The sequence below is a fragment of the Ahaetulla prasina genome, chromosome 3, assembly GCF_028640845.1.
Source record: "Ahaetulla prasina isolate Xishuangbanna chromosome 3, ASM2864084v1, whole genome shotgun sequence".
Taxonomy (NCBI): Eukaryota; Metazoa; Chordata; class Lepidosauria; order Squamata; family Colubridae; genus Ahaetulla; species Ahaetulla prasina.
Window position 1 is genome coordinate 156,590,313 of NC_080541.1, and position 17,999 is coordinate 156,608,311.

At 35.9% G+C, this 17,999-nt stretch overlaps 1 protein-coding gene across 1 annotated transcript in view; it reads left to right on the top strand.

Moving 5' to 3' along the window:
* Positions 1-1,745: 1,745 nt before the first annotated feature.
* The window catches only part of PIGK (phosphatidylinositol glycan anchor biosynthesis class K), a 131,182-nt gene continuing 114,928 nt past the window's right edge, over positions 1,746-17,999 (top strand). Inside the window, exons 1-6 of the mRNA XM_058175271.1 lie at positions 1,746-1,876; positions 8,672-8,725; positions 9,466-9,557; positions 13,291-13,426; positions 14,656-14,767; positions 16,934-17,030. Coding sequence (XP_058031254.1) covers positions 1,766-1,876; positions 8,672-8,725; positions 9,466-9,557; positions 13,291-13,426; positions 14,656-14,767; positions 16,934-17,030 — 602 coding nt within the window. The 5' untranslated portion in view covers positions 1,746-1,765. The remainder of the gene's footprint in view (positions 1,877-8,671; positions 8,726-9,465; positions 9,558-13,290; positions 13,427-14,655; positions 14,768-16,933; positions 17,031-17,999) is intronic.

Here is a 17,999-nt window from a genome sequence, read left to right on the forward strand (position 1 = left end):
CATGTACAAATCTGCAAAAGTATGTTTCTCTTTTATTTTTTGTAAGTAATAATCCACTTTCTGACCTAAACAGTTCTGTTCCTGCTTGGCAAAGTCACAGAGCTTCTTCCTTCTGTAAAAAAGAGCGCATTTTTTTTCATAATTTTTTGGTGGTGGAGATACATTCTCCAGATGACAATTTATTACAAATCCCAAAGTGTACCACACCAGATCCTCTCTTCAAATTGAGGTAATTTTATATGCAATCCCATGCCACAATGCTTTTCTGATGAAATATTTGCAATCTGGATCTTTTAAGATTTTCTAGAATTATAGAAATCCATATTCTAAATACCAAATTTAAAGTTATTAAGTAGCTTCATTTAACCAAACTAATAGAAAAAAATCCGGTAAGATAACAATATAGAATTTAGGCATACCCGTTTACTAACAGGTTTCCAAATACGGACAACCATGATTACATTGTGATTGTCCATACAGTAATTATCTACATTGAGGGTAAGCAACGCACTTCATAAGTTGCAAGTTCAGTATCATTAGGATTCAATGTTGAGAAAGCAGATGATTATGTCCTCAGTGACTCCATTGCTAAATACCATGATGTAAAAACAGAAAGTTATGCTCTTCTTTTATTTTATTTTATTTATTTTATTCTTTTATTGAGATTTTAAATAGAGGTCTTGTCAGTAAAACTCCCAATGGAGCTCCTTTGTAGAATCTTTAACTAATTCAAATCCTGTTCCTGTCAATAGCGGAGTTCCCCAAGGCAGTGTTCTTGGACCAACACTCTTCATATTATTCATTAATGATCTCTGTGACCATCTTAAAAGTAATTGTGTTCTTTTCGCTGATGATGTCAAACTATTTAACACTACCAACAATACAGCTACCCTTCAAAAAGACCTTGACTTTGTGTCAGAATAGTCAAAAACTTGGCAACTCCAAATCTCAACCAGCAAATGCTCTGTCTTACACATTGGAAAAAAGAATCTAAACACTAAATACAATCTCGATGGACATTACCTTACAGATGACCCCCACCCTGTCAAAGACCTTGGAGTTTTCATATCCAGTGATCTAAGTGCCTACCCTTCCTGTCCTATTGTTTCCTTTCATTATATCCAATTAGAATAGAATAGAATAGAATTTTTTATTGGCCAAGTGTGATTGGACACACAAGGAATTTGTCTTGGTGCATATGCTCTCAGTGTACATAAAAAAAAAGATACGTTCATCAAGGTATAACATTTACAACACAATTGATGGTCAGTAATTAATAGTTATTACATACTTATACTTATATATATGCTTATTATTATATAGTTACTTTCATGCTTATATATACTGTTGTGACAAAATAAATAAATAAATAAATAAATAAATAAATAAATAAATAAATAAATAAATAAATAAATAAGCATATGCACCAAGACAAATTCCTTGTGCGTCCACACTTGGGCAATAAAAAAAAATTAAGTTAAGCGCTTCAAAGGGAACAGATTTTAATATCAATGGCTTTCATCATTTTGGTCAGTATCGCCACGAGGCTTGGGATTTTTTTTCCCCCGATTAAGAGTTATGTTCAGAAGCAGGAAATCGGCGCCGACGCCTTGGAAAAAACCGCATTCCCTATACACCGGGCATCTCAACAGCCGGAGTAAAAACAATCGCAAACTTTGGGAAAAGAAAAAAAGAGGCGGAGTTACACTAGCGTCGGTAACCAATGACCGCTCTTCCTCCTTCCTGGGACCTGCGGAGAGGCAAGATGGCTGCCTCCAGCCCGAGCCGGTGTCTTTTTCCTGCAGCAACAGCGGTGCTGCTACTGCTGCTTCTTTTCTTCAGCCGCTGCGGTTCGGCGGTCGGTCTCGGAGCGCAGGTAGGCCGCGGAGGGCAAGGCTGGAATGCGCGCCTTTATTTCTCCCTTGCTTTTATTTTGTTTTTGTTTTTTCTTTTCCTACCGTGGGTGGATTTGAAACCCAGGACTTGAATTTCCGTTTCCGTGGGCTGGTTCTTGGTTACATTGAGTAAATGCAACCAAGGGGGCTCAAGGGCGACCGCCTTAAAACAAACAAAAACAAACCAGACCGGAGACTTTTAAAATCTAGCTGTCTATCGCTTTGCAATTAAATGCGGTGTTGCAAATGTCTATCCGGAGTGCTCTGCACCGGCGCTGGATTCTTCCCTACTCTCCTCCGGGCTGTCATTGCAATCCTGGAGGGCGAGAGAGGAGGAGTGGGCCAGCCTGGCTCCTCATGGGGTCGCTCAGGTCGGATGCTCGACCGCCCCCTGACGGCTTTTGGCGGGGACTCGGCTGCTGCTGCTGTCTGTCTTTGCTCCGCTTTACCCAGGAAATTTCAAATTCCTTTTCAATTCAATTTCACCGCAGCCACTCCAGAAGCAGTTAGAATGGTTAAGCATCCCTAGAAATAGAATTATACCGTGTATCCCATTGTAAATTCTATGGCTCCATATTAGGGTGATTTTAGTTTTATCTTAATGTATTATCTCCTACGTTGTATTGTGTACACACAAACACACACACATACAGAGTCTTCAATTTACAACCACAATGGAACCCAACATTTCTGTCGCTAAGTGAAACATTTTAAGTGACTTTTGCCCCATTTTACACCCTTTCTTGCCTCAGTTATATGAAGTCACGGCAGTTGTTGAATTGGCAACACAGTTGTTAAGTCAATGTGACTTCACTTGTCAGAAGGTAGCAAAAAGGGATCACATGATCCCAGAACACTGCAACCGACATAAATATGAGTTGGTTGTCAAGCATCCAACATTTGATCACATGACTATGGGGATGCTGCAGTGGTCATAAGTGTGAAAAATGGTCATAAGTTACTTTTTTCAATGCTACTGTAACTGAACAGCCATTAAATAAACTTGTAAGTCAAGGACTACATATATATATATATATAATAAATTATTTACATATAATACATATACATATGATATAATAAATATATAATAAAATAAATTATCCCAGCTGTTGTCTTTTATGCTTGCCTTTCGTGGGGCTTAGCCAGCAGTCCTTCTAGTGCAGGGGTCTCCAACCTTGGCAACTTTAAAACTTGTGGACTTCAACTCCCAGAGTTGAAGCTGGCTGAGGAACTCTGGGAGTTGAAGTCCACAAGTCTTAAAGCTGCCAAGGTTGGAGACCCCTGTTCTAGTGGGCTGAGGGAAGTGAATGAAAAATGACAGCTTACTGGCAGGTGACCCCCCATTTCCTGTTTTTTCTTTCATATGGGAAGAGAGGAATGGTTAGGAAAGAAAAAGTTTAAATAATAATTGAGCTTTGTAAGGGAAGGAAGTGGCAAAGACAGGACATGTCTTTATTTATTTTAATTTATTTATGTGTATCCAGAGTGAGTGTGTGTGTGACTGGCCCAAAGTCACCCAGCTGGCTTTTTTTAATTACATAATTTAACAGTGTATATTATATGTTTTCATGTTCATCAGTACATCACTATTACAGGTAGAACTTGACTTACAACAATTCATGTAGGCATCATTCAAAGTTACAACAGCACTGAAAAAAGGGACTTATGATTGGTTTCAACACTTAACGACCCTTGCAGCTTCCTCATGGTCATGTGATCAAAACTCAGATGTTTGGCAACTTACTCATATTTATGATGGTTTTAGTGTCCTGGGTTCATGTGATCATCTTTCGTTACTTTCTGACAAGCAAAATCAGCGGGGAAGACAGATTCAGTTAACAACCATGTTACTAATTTAACAACTGCAGTGATTCACTTAATAACTGTGGCAAGAAAGATCATAAAATGGGACAAAACTCACTTGTTAACTGTCTTATTTAAGAACAGAAATTTTGGGCTCATGTCAAAGACTATCTGTATACTGATTTTTTGCTTCCCATGGAGTTGAATTATCTAGGATAGTGTTGGCAAACCTATGGCACGTGTGCCGGAAGCGGCACACAAAACCAACCCGTGAAGAATGCGCAGCCTCGCTGGCTCCTCTTCCGTGTTCCTGTGATCACATGCACGCTGGTCAGCTGGCCGTTGCATGCATGGGGCCAGCGGAACCCGGAAGAATGGCATTCCGGCACACATGCACAGGCTGGCACCCAACCTTCCGGGTTGACGTTGCGCCCATGCACGAGGGCCAGCTGTTCGTTAGGCGCGCTTCCAGGCCGGTATCCGAGTGTTTGGGTGCCGGCTCACACATGTGCGATGGACCACCGCTCTTCCGGGTATCACCGCTCCTGCACGCGTGAAGGCCGGAGCCGCACATACCTCGCAGGATGGTTTCGCGTGCCACTTCTGGCACGTGGGAATGTCAAAGGTTCACCATCACGGATCTAGGACTTTTCTACTTCGACTTTACTATAATCTCCCCAGTTTTCATTCATATATATTAGTGACAATAATACAGGAAAAAAGGCCTCAGTGTGAATGGAGAGAGAGAGATACAACCTCCCAACCTCCCTCCCTCTTCTCAAGGATATCCTAGGAGCCAGGATCTTGGTCTTTTCCTCCATTAACATCATCACTTATATCCCATTCTTCATTCAAATGCTCAAGGTGGCATGCATAAAGCTGTCCCTTTTTTGGCTTTTTTTTTTAATAACAAGAAACCTTGAGGTGGGATACATTGAGAGAAATCTGACTGTCTTCAGTGAGCTTCCAAAGTTGAAAGTACTATGTAATAGAAGCTCCATCTCACATTCCTTGTTCAGCATCTTTTAATCACTACTCCTTACCAACTCATTGACCATTCTCATTGTAGGAATCTCTCTACAATTCCAAAAGTAATGCTGCAAAACTGTTTTTGCAGTGTTTTCTCTGTGGGAATAGGTGAATAGGAATCAGATTATGCAGCACTTTGCATTCTAATGCAAAAAAAAAAATCTGTGAGGGTACAAGTATATGCAATGAACCAAATGTGTTTTCTCTGGGATCATAGGACAAATAGTGGGGGTACCCTGCAAGCTTGAGGAAAGATTATGCTGCTTTAAGAAGTTGGAAACAAATACTCTTTTTAAATTCCAAATTACTATTTGGCTTTCAGATCTAAAGTGCTGCAAAACTTTAACCAGTAGAAGTTCTGTCGGTGGTGCTGGCAGTTCTTGGGGGTCCAAGAATGTAACACCACTGCTCCATGAGCTGCATTGATTGCCAGTTTGCTTCCAGGTGCAATTCAAGGTATTGATAATTACCTTTAAAGCCCTTCATGGTATGCCTCTAGGCCTATTGCACGACAGTCTCATTCCACTGGTATTGGCCAGCAAAGGAGGCATGCTGCGGGCCCATCATCCTGATTATTCCAGCTGGCATGATCCAAGAGAAGGGCCTTCTCTGCCGTTCATCTGCCCTATGGAACATCTTGCCCCCCTCCTCTGGTGTGAAGTTCACCCCAACCCTCCTGACATTCTGGAAAAGACTTGGCTCTGCCAGTTAGCTTGGGGTTTCAATGGGGAGTATTACAGTGGAGGCAGTTGATCAATTAACAACGAATCTCACCTTGCCCCCATCCTGTTCCCTTTTAATTGGGCAAGGCCTGGATTTTATACTTTGAAGTAGAAATTAATTAGACTATCTCAAGCAAAACCCTGGAGTTAAGGAGATGGGGTAGCAGTGCCAGTTTCAGTTTTGTATATTTCTTCTGCATAATTTCAATGTTTTCTTAGATTCTACTCCCCCCCCCCTTGTCATTTTGCTCCTGGAGAGTTGTGCCAAGTCTCTTCCTATTTCCTATATACATTATGTGTACATGACAATGTTGAATTTGAATGCCATGGTGGTGCAGAGGTTAGAATGCAGTATTGCTGGCTACTTCTGCTGACTGCTGGCTGCCAGCATTTCGGTAATTCAATTCTGACCAGTTCAAGGTTGATAAAATGAGGACCCAGATTGTTGGGGGCAATATGCTGAGTCTCTAAACCACTTAGAGAGGGCTGTAAAGCACTATGAAGTGGTATATAAGTCTAACTGCTATTTTCAAGTTGTTCTGGATTTGATTCAGAAGTCATGCATATAAGTCTAACTGCTATTTTCAAGTTGTTCTGGATTTGATTCAGAAGTCATGCATTCATGCATTTTGTTTCCAATAAAAGCTGGCTGGATCTCTCAAGAAAACCAACAGGGACTTGGGGTAATAGAGAAATGATCTATTTGTTGGTCTTTTCATTTGGAAGAGGGAGGGTTTGCTTGGCTTTCATGGTTGTAGCCTTTAGCAGATTTATTTATTTAGATTTGTTAAGGCTGTTTAATTGATTTATGTTTTCTTGAAATAATGATTTTAAAAAGAATGACTAAACATGTACTCGCTTTGTTTTATGTCACATCAGTCAGCTTGTTTCAACAATTCTGTAACAAGGATGGGAAGGGATTGAATACATAGATTACAAAAGAAGCTGGATAATTACATAAAATAGTATTCATTAGACTGGTAGTTTCAATTTATTCGTCACACTGCTGTGATGATAATCCATTTGCCCAAGCTCTGGAGATTGAAAAAATAAAACCTGGCATTTTTTCAGGTCAACTAAATTAATGTTTCCCCCAAGAGTTCTATTTAGATATTTAAACTCTGTGTCAGGAAAAAAAAAAGACAATAAAACAAATTATGACTAAGTGGCCAGAGTTAGGAATTATGTGGTATTTTCCCCAAATGACCTAGAATTGAAGTTGAACATCTGTTGAACATTAGAGAAATTTTAAATACAAGCTTTTAAATACAAGCTTTAAATAATTGAAACTAGCTTTTTCCAATTGCATAGCAGAGAACAGTCTTATTATTTTCAGTGATGGTCAAATCAGATTTGAACAAAGATATTAATCAACCCAATCTTGAAACATTTATGTGGCTGAAAAACAGTTCAAGAACAAAAAATCAAAGAAAAAAACAACCCTATGATAAACTAAAATTTGAAAGCAGAATGCATTTCTTGCTGATTTAGTTCTTATTTGTTCTAAAAGGCAAAGATTGACTAATCTCAACTCAAGCAGGGACAGAAAATTGAACTAATAATTCAATAAACTAATTGTAATAGTAAATCTATTTGAGATATTATAAGTTCCAGGGCATAAAATTGCCACTCTGGATTTCCGTATCTCAAGTGTAAATATTTTTTTAGTATCCAGATTCTGGTACCATGGGAAAAATATGCATTAAGTGTTCCGGTTAACGATTGACCAACTTTCAATTTCAGTGATTGATAATGGCTAGTCTAACTAAATCTTTCACATTGAGTTAATGATTTTTTTTAAAAAAAAACTTAGCTAAGACTAACTCAAAACTGAAGGCTGATCTGAGATAAAGAAATAGGGATCAAGCTATCATCAAAAAGGGAAATAATGTATTTCTCTCACATAATTTAGCTCAAAAAAAATCACACAGAAATGTAGCATTTTTGGCAAAGTGGTTAAAAAAGTAGAGAGTCAGGTCATAATCTTTCTTTAGCCCCTAAGAAACTGGGATGTTATCAAATAGATGACATTCAGGGAAATCTCTTGTCAGTGTTTGAGCTCTTATGCAGAGATTGCAACAAGGATAGCATGCTTCAAGATTGATAATCAACTAGGAATATTTTATTAATTTTTAATTCTGTTATTCAAGAGAATAAACACAGAATATTTATTACAAACATTCATCATAAGTTTAGCATAATATTTAGAAGTCCCTGTTACAGTTATGGATTTTTACTGCAATATTTTACAGCATTCTTGAGTACAGTACATTATTCTTGAGAAAGAATGAAAAAATATTTTATTGTGAGGTATTTTCAGATCATATATTATGGGATTAATTTCTTTATGATCATTTGAGTGTTTTGGCTGAGTGGCATTTGATAGTGGGGCAGGAGTCTGTCAAGACTTGTCAGACTTCATACATTTATTGATTAAAATAAATGTATTTATTCTGTTAAAGGAGGAATCTATCCAATCTAGCTTGCTTGTTTTTAGAGGATTCAAAGAGAAGAATATCTGATCAGTTGGATCAATCTGGCCTAATTCACATTCTTCTTGGTTTGCCAATTTGATTCATTGAGGCTAATTTCTGCAATTCCTGGGTGAAATAAAGTACGTTTTCATTCGGAATAAGTGATATTTTTTAAAAAAAATAGTTTTGTTTGTGGTGTGAAGACTTTTCAATAAATAAAATTGTGAAATAGCATTAAGGATTTGTACTTTTTTTATATTGCAAGTATTTGCAGTACTGAAATCAAAGTTAAATTTTACTAAATGGGATGTCTGGGTCTTTTTAAGCATTCATTATGATTTTCTGTTTTTGTTTTGTTCTTTTTTTCCTCCTTGGTTGCCATCTTTTATCAAGTTTCAAGACAATGGAGAGAATTCTTTGTTGTTATTTGATATGATCCATGAAAGGCTTTTTATACATGCAGTTCTACCAGAATAAAGATTTCTTTAAAACAAAGCAAACTTATATGGAGAAAAAAAGTTCTTCTAAAAAGGGAGTCATATTTTAAAGTAAACATACACAGGATTGTTTTGTACAATTTCATAATTATATCAACTGGTATGATGTTTATACTAATTAATGTTTTCCAATAAAGTAAAAATATTTTTTTGATTTGATAAAAACATATTAAAAATATTTATGGAATTTGTGTTTGTGTGGATGTGATGCTATTTTATTTATTTGTATAATTTCTATATTTTCTCTTCAGGATCAAGCAGAACAATTTTTTAGAAGTGGCCATACAAACAATTGGGCCGTTCTGGTAAGATAACCCAGCCTAATTGAACCCATTAATTTAAACAAATCTATGGGAATATACCAAATGGTACCACTGAAAAGAAAATATTGCTTGCCTCCACAGTGATAAAATTGCTTTTCATGCAAAGATAGTGAATTGGATCTAATCCAATCCAATCCCATATTTTATATCCATTAAAAAAAGAGAAAATAAAACAAATAATTCTACTTAAATACCTGTAAAGCATTAGCTATCACCAATGCTTTTTTTAAAAAAATAAAACTTTTCCAGAAGTTTTTCAGAAAAAATACTCAGTTTGACCATGATTTATTAATTTACTAATGCTGTATATTGTAGGAAGTATATGCATGTGTGAGAGAAGAAATAATATAGAGTAGGGAGGTCTTTGAAGATTATACTGCAGGCATTAGTCTTCAGTTGAGAGAGAACAGCTCTGCAGTTTGACGGAATTTGTCCTTAGTAAAATTTCCAAATAAGCTGTAGCTCAGTGGCCCATTTATTTCTGCACAGTCATGTTGTTGCATTATAGCTGCAGAATATATTCTTATCCCCTCCCTCCCTCCCTGTGTGTGTGTGTGTGTGTGTGTATACATATACATATATACACACATATATACATACATATATGTATGTATATGTATACACACACACGTGTGTGTATACATATACATACATACACACACAAATACACACACACAAACAAATACACACACTCATTTTTATTTGTCTCTTAATCTGTTTAGGTGTGCACATCTCGATTCTGGTTTAACTATCGCCATGTGGCCAATACTCTCTCGGTTTACAGAAGTGTCAAGAGACTTGGAATTCCTGATAGGTAAGAACTTTTTAAAATGATACCAAGTACAAATAAGGTAGTTACTCTGTTAAGGTGATCCCACACTTGTTTTAGTCTTCCATTCTTTTTTTATATCTAAGTATTTTCATTAGACAGGTTCTAAAAGGAAATATATATATTAAAAAATGAAGTTGAAATATCCTGGTTGTTACAGATTTCTAAAATACTATTACTTAGTTGTAAATAATTCAGAATATTCAAATCAAATATATTATAGACTTTGATCAAGTTTTTTGAATATTATATATTATAACCTTCTAAAATATTAAGAATTACTAGTAAACCTTGAGCTAAAAGTGGGTATCCAGAACCATAGTTACCACAATACAGGTCACATCTTTGCCATCTCTGTTTTCTTGTGTTTTTTTTGGATTTTTTTTTTAAAAAGATGTGCTTTTTTAAACAATTTGTAAACTGTCCTAACTTGTTGGGAGTCAGGTGGCATATACATTTAATAATTATGGTTATGGTTCATTGCATAGTCAACCAGATTATTATTATGACCTGAAATAGGTGCAATCCGTATTACTATGAATTTGTTATAATTTAAGTACCTTTTGAAATTAAAATGTAGACCCTGCATAGAGAAACTGAAATTTTTCATGTGATACATTTATGAAGTCATATCCTAGGTATAGTTTGCAGTTTAAGTTGACTTCTTCAGCAAGTTTTATTTTTAAAGTATGAGGTTATTTTACATGAAAATGTGCTCCCACAACTTGAGTAGCTATTATTCTATGGAGGACTTTTCTATTGAATGTACATAAGTGTTGAAAGTTAGCACTCACCCTTCTCCTAGAAGAATGAAATATTCTAGGAAATATTAAAAAGGCAGAATATTATACCTCCCTGGATGAGAAAAGGAGAAACATGCTCTTGGAAAACAGCCCCCACCTTTGTTAATAGCCCCAGAAAGACTGGTGCCAACTTATCTACAAGACAAAAAACTGGTCCAGTCTATATACAAAACAAAAGACCTTCACCCTCAGGACATGATAGGATTAGCCCTCACTCAAGATCCAAACCAGGACAAAGCCATTAAGCCATAATAGGAATTGCCCAAAGCCCCTTCATTATATCACCCAGCAAGATTCAACCAAACCTGGGACACAGACTGCCTACAAGGTTAGCTGGACCCCCGCATAGCCCCCTGGTAATCTGACAACCAATAGGATACATTTCTTGCAAGCCCAAGAGAGGTTATAACTATATCTCACTCTCCACTCCATGTGGTCTTCTATCCAGAATCACACGTGCTTGGTGGTTCTGTTTTACCATTAAACCATCCTTCCAAGCAGCCTCCATGTTTCCAGTGTTTTTCTTCCCACTTGGAACTGAACCCAGATGGAAATTTCTTCAGCACAGGTGTTTTTTTATTAATAGCAAAAGATATTTTTCTTCTTGAATATATTTTGATATATATAATCAATATTTTGATTAGATTATTTCAGTATTCTTGGTGATAGTTTAACAAATCATAGCATAAGAAATGAGCTACCAATACATTTCTAATGTATTGGCTTAATTTTGGCTTGATCTTTGATATTCTAAGTCTTTATTAATGAATTTGGCTGGAAAGCACTTAGACTGAATTAATTTATCTGTGATACTCTAAACTGAAAAATTCATCACAATTTGTCATTGTTTTTCATAGCCTGAAAAATAGGTGACTTTGTTTATGATGAAGAATTATGAGTTCAAGTGACTCAAACAACATTATGTTTGTATTTATGCTTAGGCATTTCTTCTTAAACAACAAATACGTTACTATTGGATTAATCATCTAAAATTTCTCCCGCACTAGCATATTGAAATAAATTGTTTCATAAGTTAATTAGTTATATGCCTTTTCAAAAATTTGATTTTGATTGACTGACAATTATAAAAAGACTACTTCAGATCTAATCTAACATCGCAGGTATTAGCAGAGAAATATGTTCATAGACATAGGCATATATTTAACTATGAATTTGAATGAGAGAGGATGATTATATACTTTTAAAAAAATGGATATACACAATTTCTAACACAAGTATATGCAGAAGACTTATTATCTGATGAATACTCTAAACTGAAAAATTCATCACAATCTGTCATTGTTTTTCATAGCCTGAAAAATAGGTGGCTTTGTTTATGATGAAGAATTATGAATTCAAGTGACTCAAAAATGTAAATGTGACTATGTTGCATAGACATTTTTGCAAACTGAAGAGATGGGATATAAACACAGTGACTATTTTTTTTGGAAAAAAATAAAGGACAAATCTAGAAAAGGAACAAATCTGAAATATGTAGCTCATAAGGATAAAAAAACATGTTTATAACTTTGCTTTACAATAGATAACATTGTTTCTTTACAAAGGAAAGTTCAGGAGCAAAATCAAGAAAGTAGTTAATTAATTTAATCTAAAGGACAGCTTTCTGAATAAAGAACTATAATAAAGGATTATATTGTATTCAATCTACAAGTGTCTATGGAGATTCTCAGTCAACCAGGTCATGGTTGTCCCAAGGGTGCTTTTTCAAGAGGCAACTGGACTTTTCTTTTTGTTATTCCTTGAAGTCATTTCGCTTCTCATCCAAGAAGTTTCTTCAGTTCTTCAGAGACGACTGTTCAATTTTAAGTTTCTGTAATGTTAAAATGAATCAGATGACTGCTGAATCTTGTCCTGATGGGTTTGTTCTCCTATGTTATACCATGTGTTTATGAAGTGCTTGTTTTGTTAGAAAAACAAAAACAAGCATGTGACATTGGAGACACAAAAACAAGCATGTGACATTGGAGAAACAAAACAAACACTTCATAAACACATGGCATAACATAACATAGGAGAACAAACAAGATTCAGCAGTCTATCTGCATTTGAAAGACTAATAAATACAGATAAATCTCCAAGTGGCCTTAACTCTCAAAAAGAATGCTAATGAATGCAAGGAATATGAATTCTTCCATTACCCACTATTCTGTCAGAATTGAAGAAGCTTCTTGGATGAGAGGTGTAACATATTCAAGGAAAAATAAAGGAAGTCCAGTTGCCTTTTTGAAAAAGCACCTTTGGGACATTTAGATCCAAATCAATTAAATGAACACCCAGAATTAATACAGACAGTATAGCCAAAAAGATCTTCCAGGTTCAATAGCATGCTTCAAAAATTGTCTGAGAACAGGAGAGAGATTTTTTTTCAGGGGCATAAATATGAGATATAAGTTTAACTAAATTGTCAAACATATTGTAAGTGGCACTATCCAATATGGCTCCTTAATTAGGGATGCTAAAGACTGGACCCGGTACTTTTTGCATAGGTTAGATCTGCCTATTGGCCATGGTTTGCTCCCTACATTAACATCTGTGCTAATGATAAAACAACAATGAAGAAACCTGATGAGTACAATGAGAAAAAAAAAACCCCAGATTGATTTCTAGGTTGAGCCATCCACCTATTCTTGTTTTGAAGTATTATTGAGTTTCGTAAATTGCATGGAATTGAATTCATGTGCAAATACAGTAATGTTAGTCTTACTAACTTTTAAAAGCTATTTCTTTATTCTGTGTGAAGTTTTGGCTTAGTCACGGAATGCCTTGCATAGAAAAGAGGATTAAAGCTATTAAACAGCCTTTCAAAGTTAGCAGACCATGTATGTTTATTGAGGCTTGTGTTGCTACTTCACTCAAATTGTGTATTCAAATTCATTTATTTTCTTCCCAATTAGTCATATAGTCTTAATGCTAGCAGATGATATGGCCTGCAATCCAAGAAATCCGGCTCCAGCGACTGTCTTTAGTCACAAAAACATGGAACTGAATGTCTACGGAGATGACGTGGAAGTGGATTACAGAAATTATGAGGTTAATTCTTAAATACATTCCATATTACCCTATTACCATGTTGTACCCTGTGACTATCATTAAGTGTTGTACCTTAGAATTCTTGATGAAGGTATCTTTTCTTTTATGTACACTGAGTGCATATGCACCAAGACAAATTCCTTGTGTGTCTTATTACACTTGGCCAATAAAAAATTCTATTCTATTCTATTCTATTCTATTCTATTCTATTCTATTCTATTCTATTCTATTCTATTCTATTCTATTCTATTCTATTCTATTAAAATGTAGAAAGGCAATGAGGAAGGAGATAACATTTAAGTCAATTGATTTGATGAGAACTTGCAACTTCTTGGGCCTCAGAGATGTTCTTCAGCACATTCAAAATGATGTATGAGTTTTAGAACTTCACAGGCTCTGCTATAAAAATCTTTAGCCTACCAAATCTAGTGAAATCATTGTTTTATCAGTGGGATATATCAATACCTGAAAACTGATATATTTTCCCCTTGAGTAATAATTGAACATAGTGATGATCTTACCTAAACCTTTTAAAGCAGATATGGAAGACAAACCACAAAATTCAGAATTGTATACTATGACTAAAGACTAAAGGTGTGAAATAGATTGTTCTTGTTAGTTGTGAGTTGGAAAGTACAGATATGGTCACATGATCTCTCACTTAGCAACCACCTTGCTTAAAGACAAACCTGCCAGGCCCAATTCCTGCTAAATGAGGACTACAGTACAGGTACAGGAGTTGAGATTTTGAGCACTGTTAGTTATTGTCACTGGCATGGTTTTCTGAATACTTTTGGAACTTTAGAAAATTATTTTCAGAGCCAGTAGGTGTGAGGTTTGAGATTTCATAGTAGGACTTTTTTTTTTTGCTGGCAGATGGATAATTTATGATCAAATATTTTTAATCACTAGAATGTTGTTTTCCATAATTGTCATGCAGAATTTAAAGCTTTAAAATATGATTATGAGCATTTTTCCATGGCAACACACAGTTGTGTTGCTGGTAAGAAAAGGTTGTAATTGTTCCCAGAGATAAAATAATAAAGTTTGACAGGTGTTCAAAGCACTGAATGTATATTATGGAGGCTGAAATATGATGACTTAACCTGAGCTAATAATACATTAATGAGCTGTAATATGCAGTGGTGTATATTTTGTTGGACAGTTCATTTGAAAATAATGCCTGTAAGATTAAATGCAAACTCTAAACAGGATGCTGTCTTGTTCAGGTTACCGTGGAAAATTTTTTGAGAGTGTTAACAGGCCGAATCCCAGCAAGTGCGCCTCGTTCCAAACGTTTGCTTTCTGATGACAGAAGCAATATTCTCATATATATGACAGGTAATTGTATTTTCTTTGGCATTTCCTATGGTAATAATGATAATGGAAATACCTCCACAGCCTTGACAGTTGGACTAATTTGTTCTTCTTTGAGACTGCATATTTCCTGTGTAGCTTACTCTTTGGTACATTTACAGGTAGTACTCAGTTGAGAACCATTTGTTTACTGACCATTCGAAGTTAAGATGGCACTTGAAAAAGTGACATAACAGTTTTTCATACTTACAACCGTTGTATCATCCTCGTGGTCACGCGATCAAAATTTCTTGGCCACTGGAATGTATTTATGATGGTTGTGACCTTCTGACGAGCAAAGTCAATGGGGGAGCCAGATTCACTTAACCACCGTGTTACTAATTTAACAACTGTAATGATTCGCTTAACAATGGTGGCAAGAAAGGTTGTAAAATGTGGCAAAATTCATTTAATAACTATCTTGCTTAGTAATGGAAATTTTGGGCTCAATTGTGGTCATAAGTCAAAGTCCACCTATATTAGAATGCCTAGGCATGTCTGTATCAGGAAAATAGAAACTGGATGTCTCTTGTGAATTCAAGCTTTGCAATGCATATGTATATTGAGGCATTGAAAAACCAGTGCTAATCTGTCGAATCCCTGAAATATAATTAACATTTATGCCTGCAATTGATCTTGAACCCTTGAATAGTGAATTAAATACAGAATTTTGAGAGACTCAGATTTCTAGAGTAAGTTGTCTTGGAAATGTTTGTTTGATTGTATGTGTGGAGTATCTTAGTTTGATTTTATGGGTTGGACTTAGTTCTCAGAATTCTCAGTAGTGGCCAATAAACATTAAACATTTCATAACCATTTAAATTGGTCATTTTCATCAGTTTGGAAAAGGCCATTGTAATTATTTTGATGATTGATCCATCACACAGTGGACATATCCACACAATCTCCTAATTCTTGATTTATAGTTTACCAATGTTAGGGTGAGGGTTACGTCACATATCATACTAGTTGAAAGCACAACTAATAACTTTATGGTTACTATGATATGTGATTCCCTCCAACTCTGAGCAGCTTATGAAATATTACAATAAAGACCCAACAGGAATACAAAATTATATGCACCAAGACAAATTCCTTGTGTGTCCAATCACACTTGGCCAATAAAAAATTCTGTTCTACTCTGTATAATAAAAGGAGAAAATCTGAAAAAAAAATCAAATAGTTATTCAAAAGACAAACATATCCCTACAAGGATCCACCACCACTCTGACCCTGGAGATAGCCAGGTTTAGATGAGGCTTGTTGAAACTGTAGAAATCCCAGAGGGACTTGTATTTATCTCACACTTGTCTTCTGTAGAAAAGACTAATACAAGCCCTGTTCTTTACTAATATTCTTTATAGGCAATGATTCATGCACAATCAGAAACATAGCCTTCCGTAATTCTTTGTTCTCATGTTAAAATACTTATATTGCAGTCATTGATATGAATATGGATAAAACTAGGATTTTAAAATCAGCGCAAGAACTGGTCTTCAGCGCAAGAACTGGTCTTCAGTTGCATATTATATAACCACACAAGCAAAAAACAACACATCGGTGTCCCCCCATTCCCACCCTTATTTAAAAACTCATTCCTATTCAGTCCTGGGATCTGCATGGTGAGATGGGCCAAAGGGATACTGAGATCCTTGGATTGTACACGTTGTGAGTCAGTGGTTTATTCAGAAAATCATAATTTTAAAAAAATGTAGCCCAGCACATGTTTGAATATGGTGAATGTTTAAACACTCTGTTCAAGCACTATAGGAATTGTTCTAACTTAGCTTGGAACTACAGTATATATTATAATTCTGGAAATCTAGATCTAAAAGAGAATTCAAGATGTGTGGCTGCATATATTAGTAGTTGCAGTGACTCAGGGGAGGTTTGGAGGAACGTGGGTAATACAGACTTCTTAAATGTTAAATCTGAATTGATTGGGCTTCTCAGCTTGCTCAGGCTGAGTTCCAAAGGACAAAGCAATTGCTTACTGTTTTGTTTGCCTTGCTTCTTTCATCTGCGGTAATATAAGGTTCCCTGGTGGGTGAGAGCATATTTATGCATTGTTATAGTTGGATGCCAACTGTTTTGCTTGAAGGTTTCAGAAAATACTTTTTAGAATATCCTGACTTTTTTCCCCCCTCCAAGGTCATGGTGGGAATGGTTTCTTGAAATTTCAAGATTCGGAAGAAATCACGAATGTGGAACTCGCTGATGCCTTTGAACAAATGTGGCAGAAAAGGAGGTAATTTCTAACCCCTGCTTTCTAGTGTGCCTGCATTTTTCTAGCTCTTCTGATCTACCTAAAATGTATTTACAATTTTCATTTCATTTAGTACATTTATTTGCAACCATTGGTTTTAGCAAAAATTCATATACTATTACAGCAAGTCTTAACTGGTCAGTTATTCTCCCCTACAATTAACGGCACTGTCAACATCTGCATTAACAGTGTTCACAGTTTTACCTTTTTTTTTTTTTTGTTTACATTTATACCCCGCCCTTCTCCGAAGACTCAGGGCGGCTTACAGTATATAGGGCAATAGTCTCATTCTATTTGTATATTTTTACAAAGTCAATTTATTGCCCCCCCAACAATCTGGGTCCTCATTTTACCTACCTTATAAAGGATGGAAGGCTGAGTCAACCTTGGGCCGGGCTTGAACCTGCAGTAATTGCAGGCTTTTGTGTTCTTAATAACAGGCCTTTTATGATATTATGGATAATGTACATCTAGCAGATTGTACAGCTAAGCATTAAGGTCCCCTGTACAAGGCAAGTCATGAACCCACTGGGCTTTTTCAGTGTCCTCTGTCCAGAAATGTCTGTCAGAGCTGGTGCTTGTTTTTGATTGGCTGGTTTGAAAATATAGACTGATTTATTGGGTCATTTGCATCACTGATCTTTAAAGTACTACCTGGCATCCAAGGTATAAGGGTTAAATCTTAGATATTAGGACTATACAAATATATTGAAAGAGGTACTTTGCTATGCAACTCAACTTACATGTATGAGAGATTTCTAAAAACCTATCCAAGGTTGGAAGGGTAAGTTTATATTGGGGTTGCATGAACACAACTATAGCAAAAATTTCCTTTTCAAATTGTTCTAGATTGTTCTAGATTCCACCATCAGGAAACACGGTTGAAGAGGTAGCAAAATATATATGCAGATCTGTAAAAATCAAAAAGTATGTGTAATCTTGCATAATAGT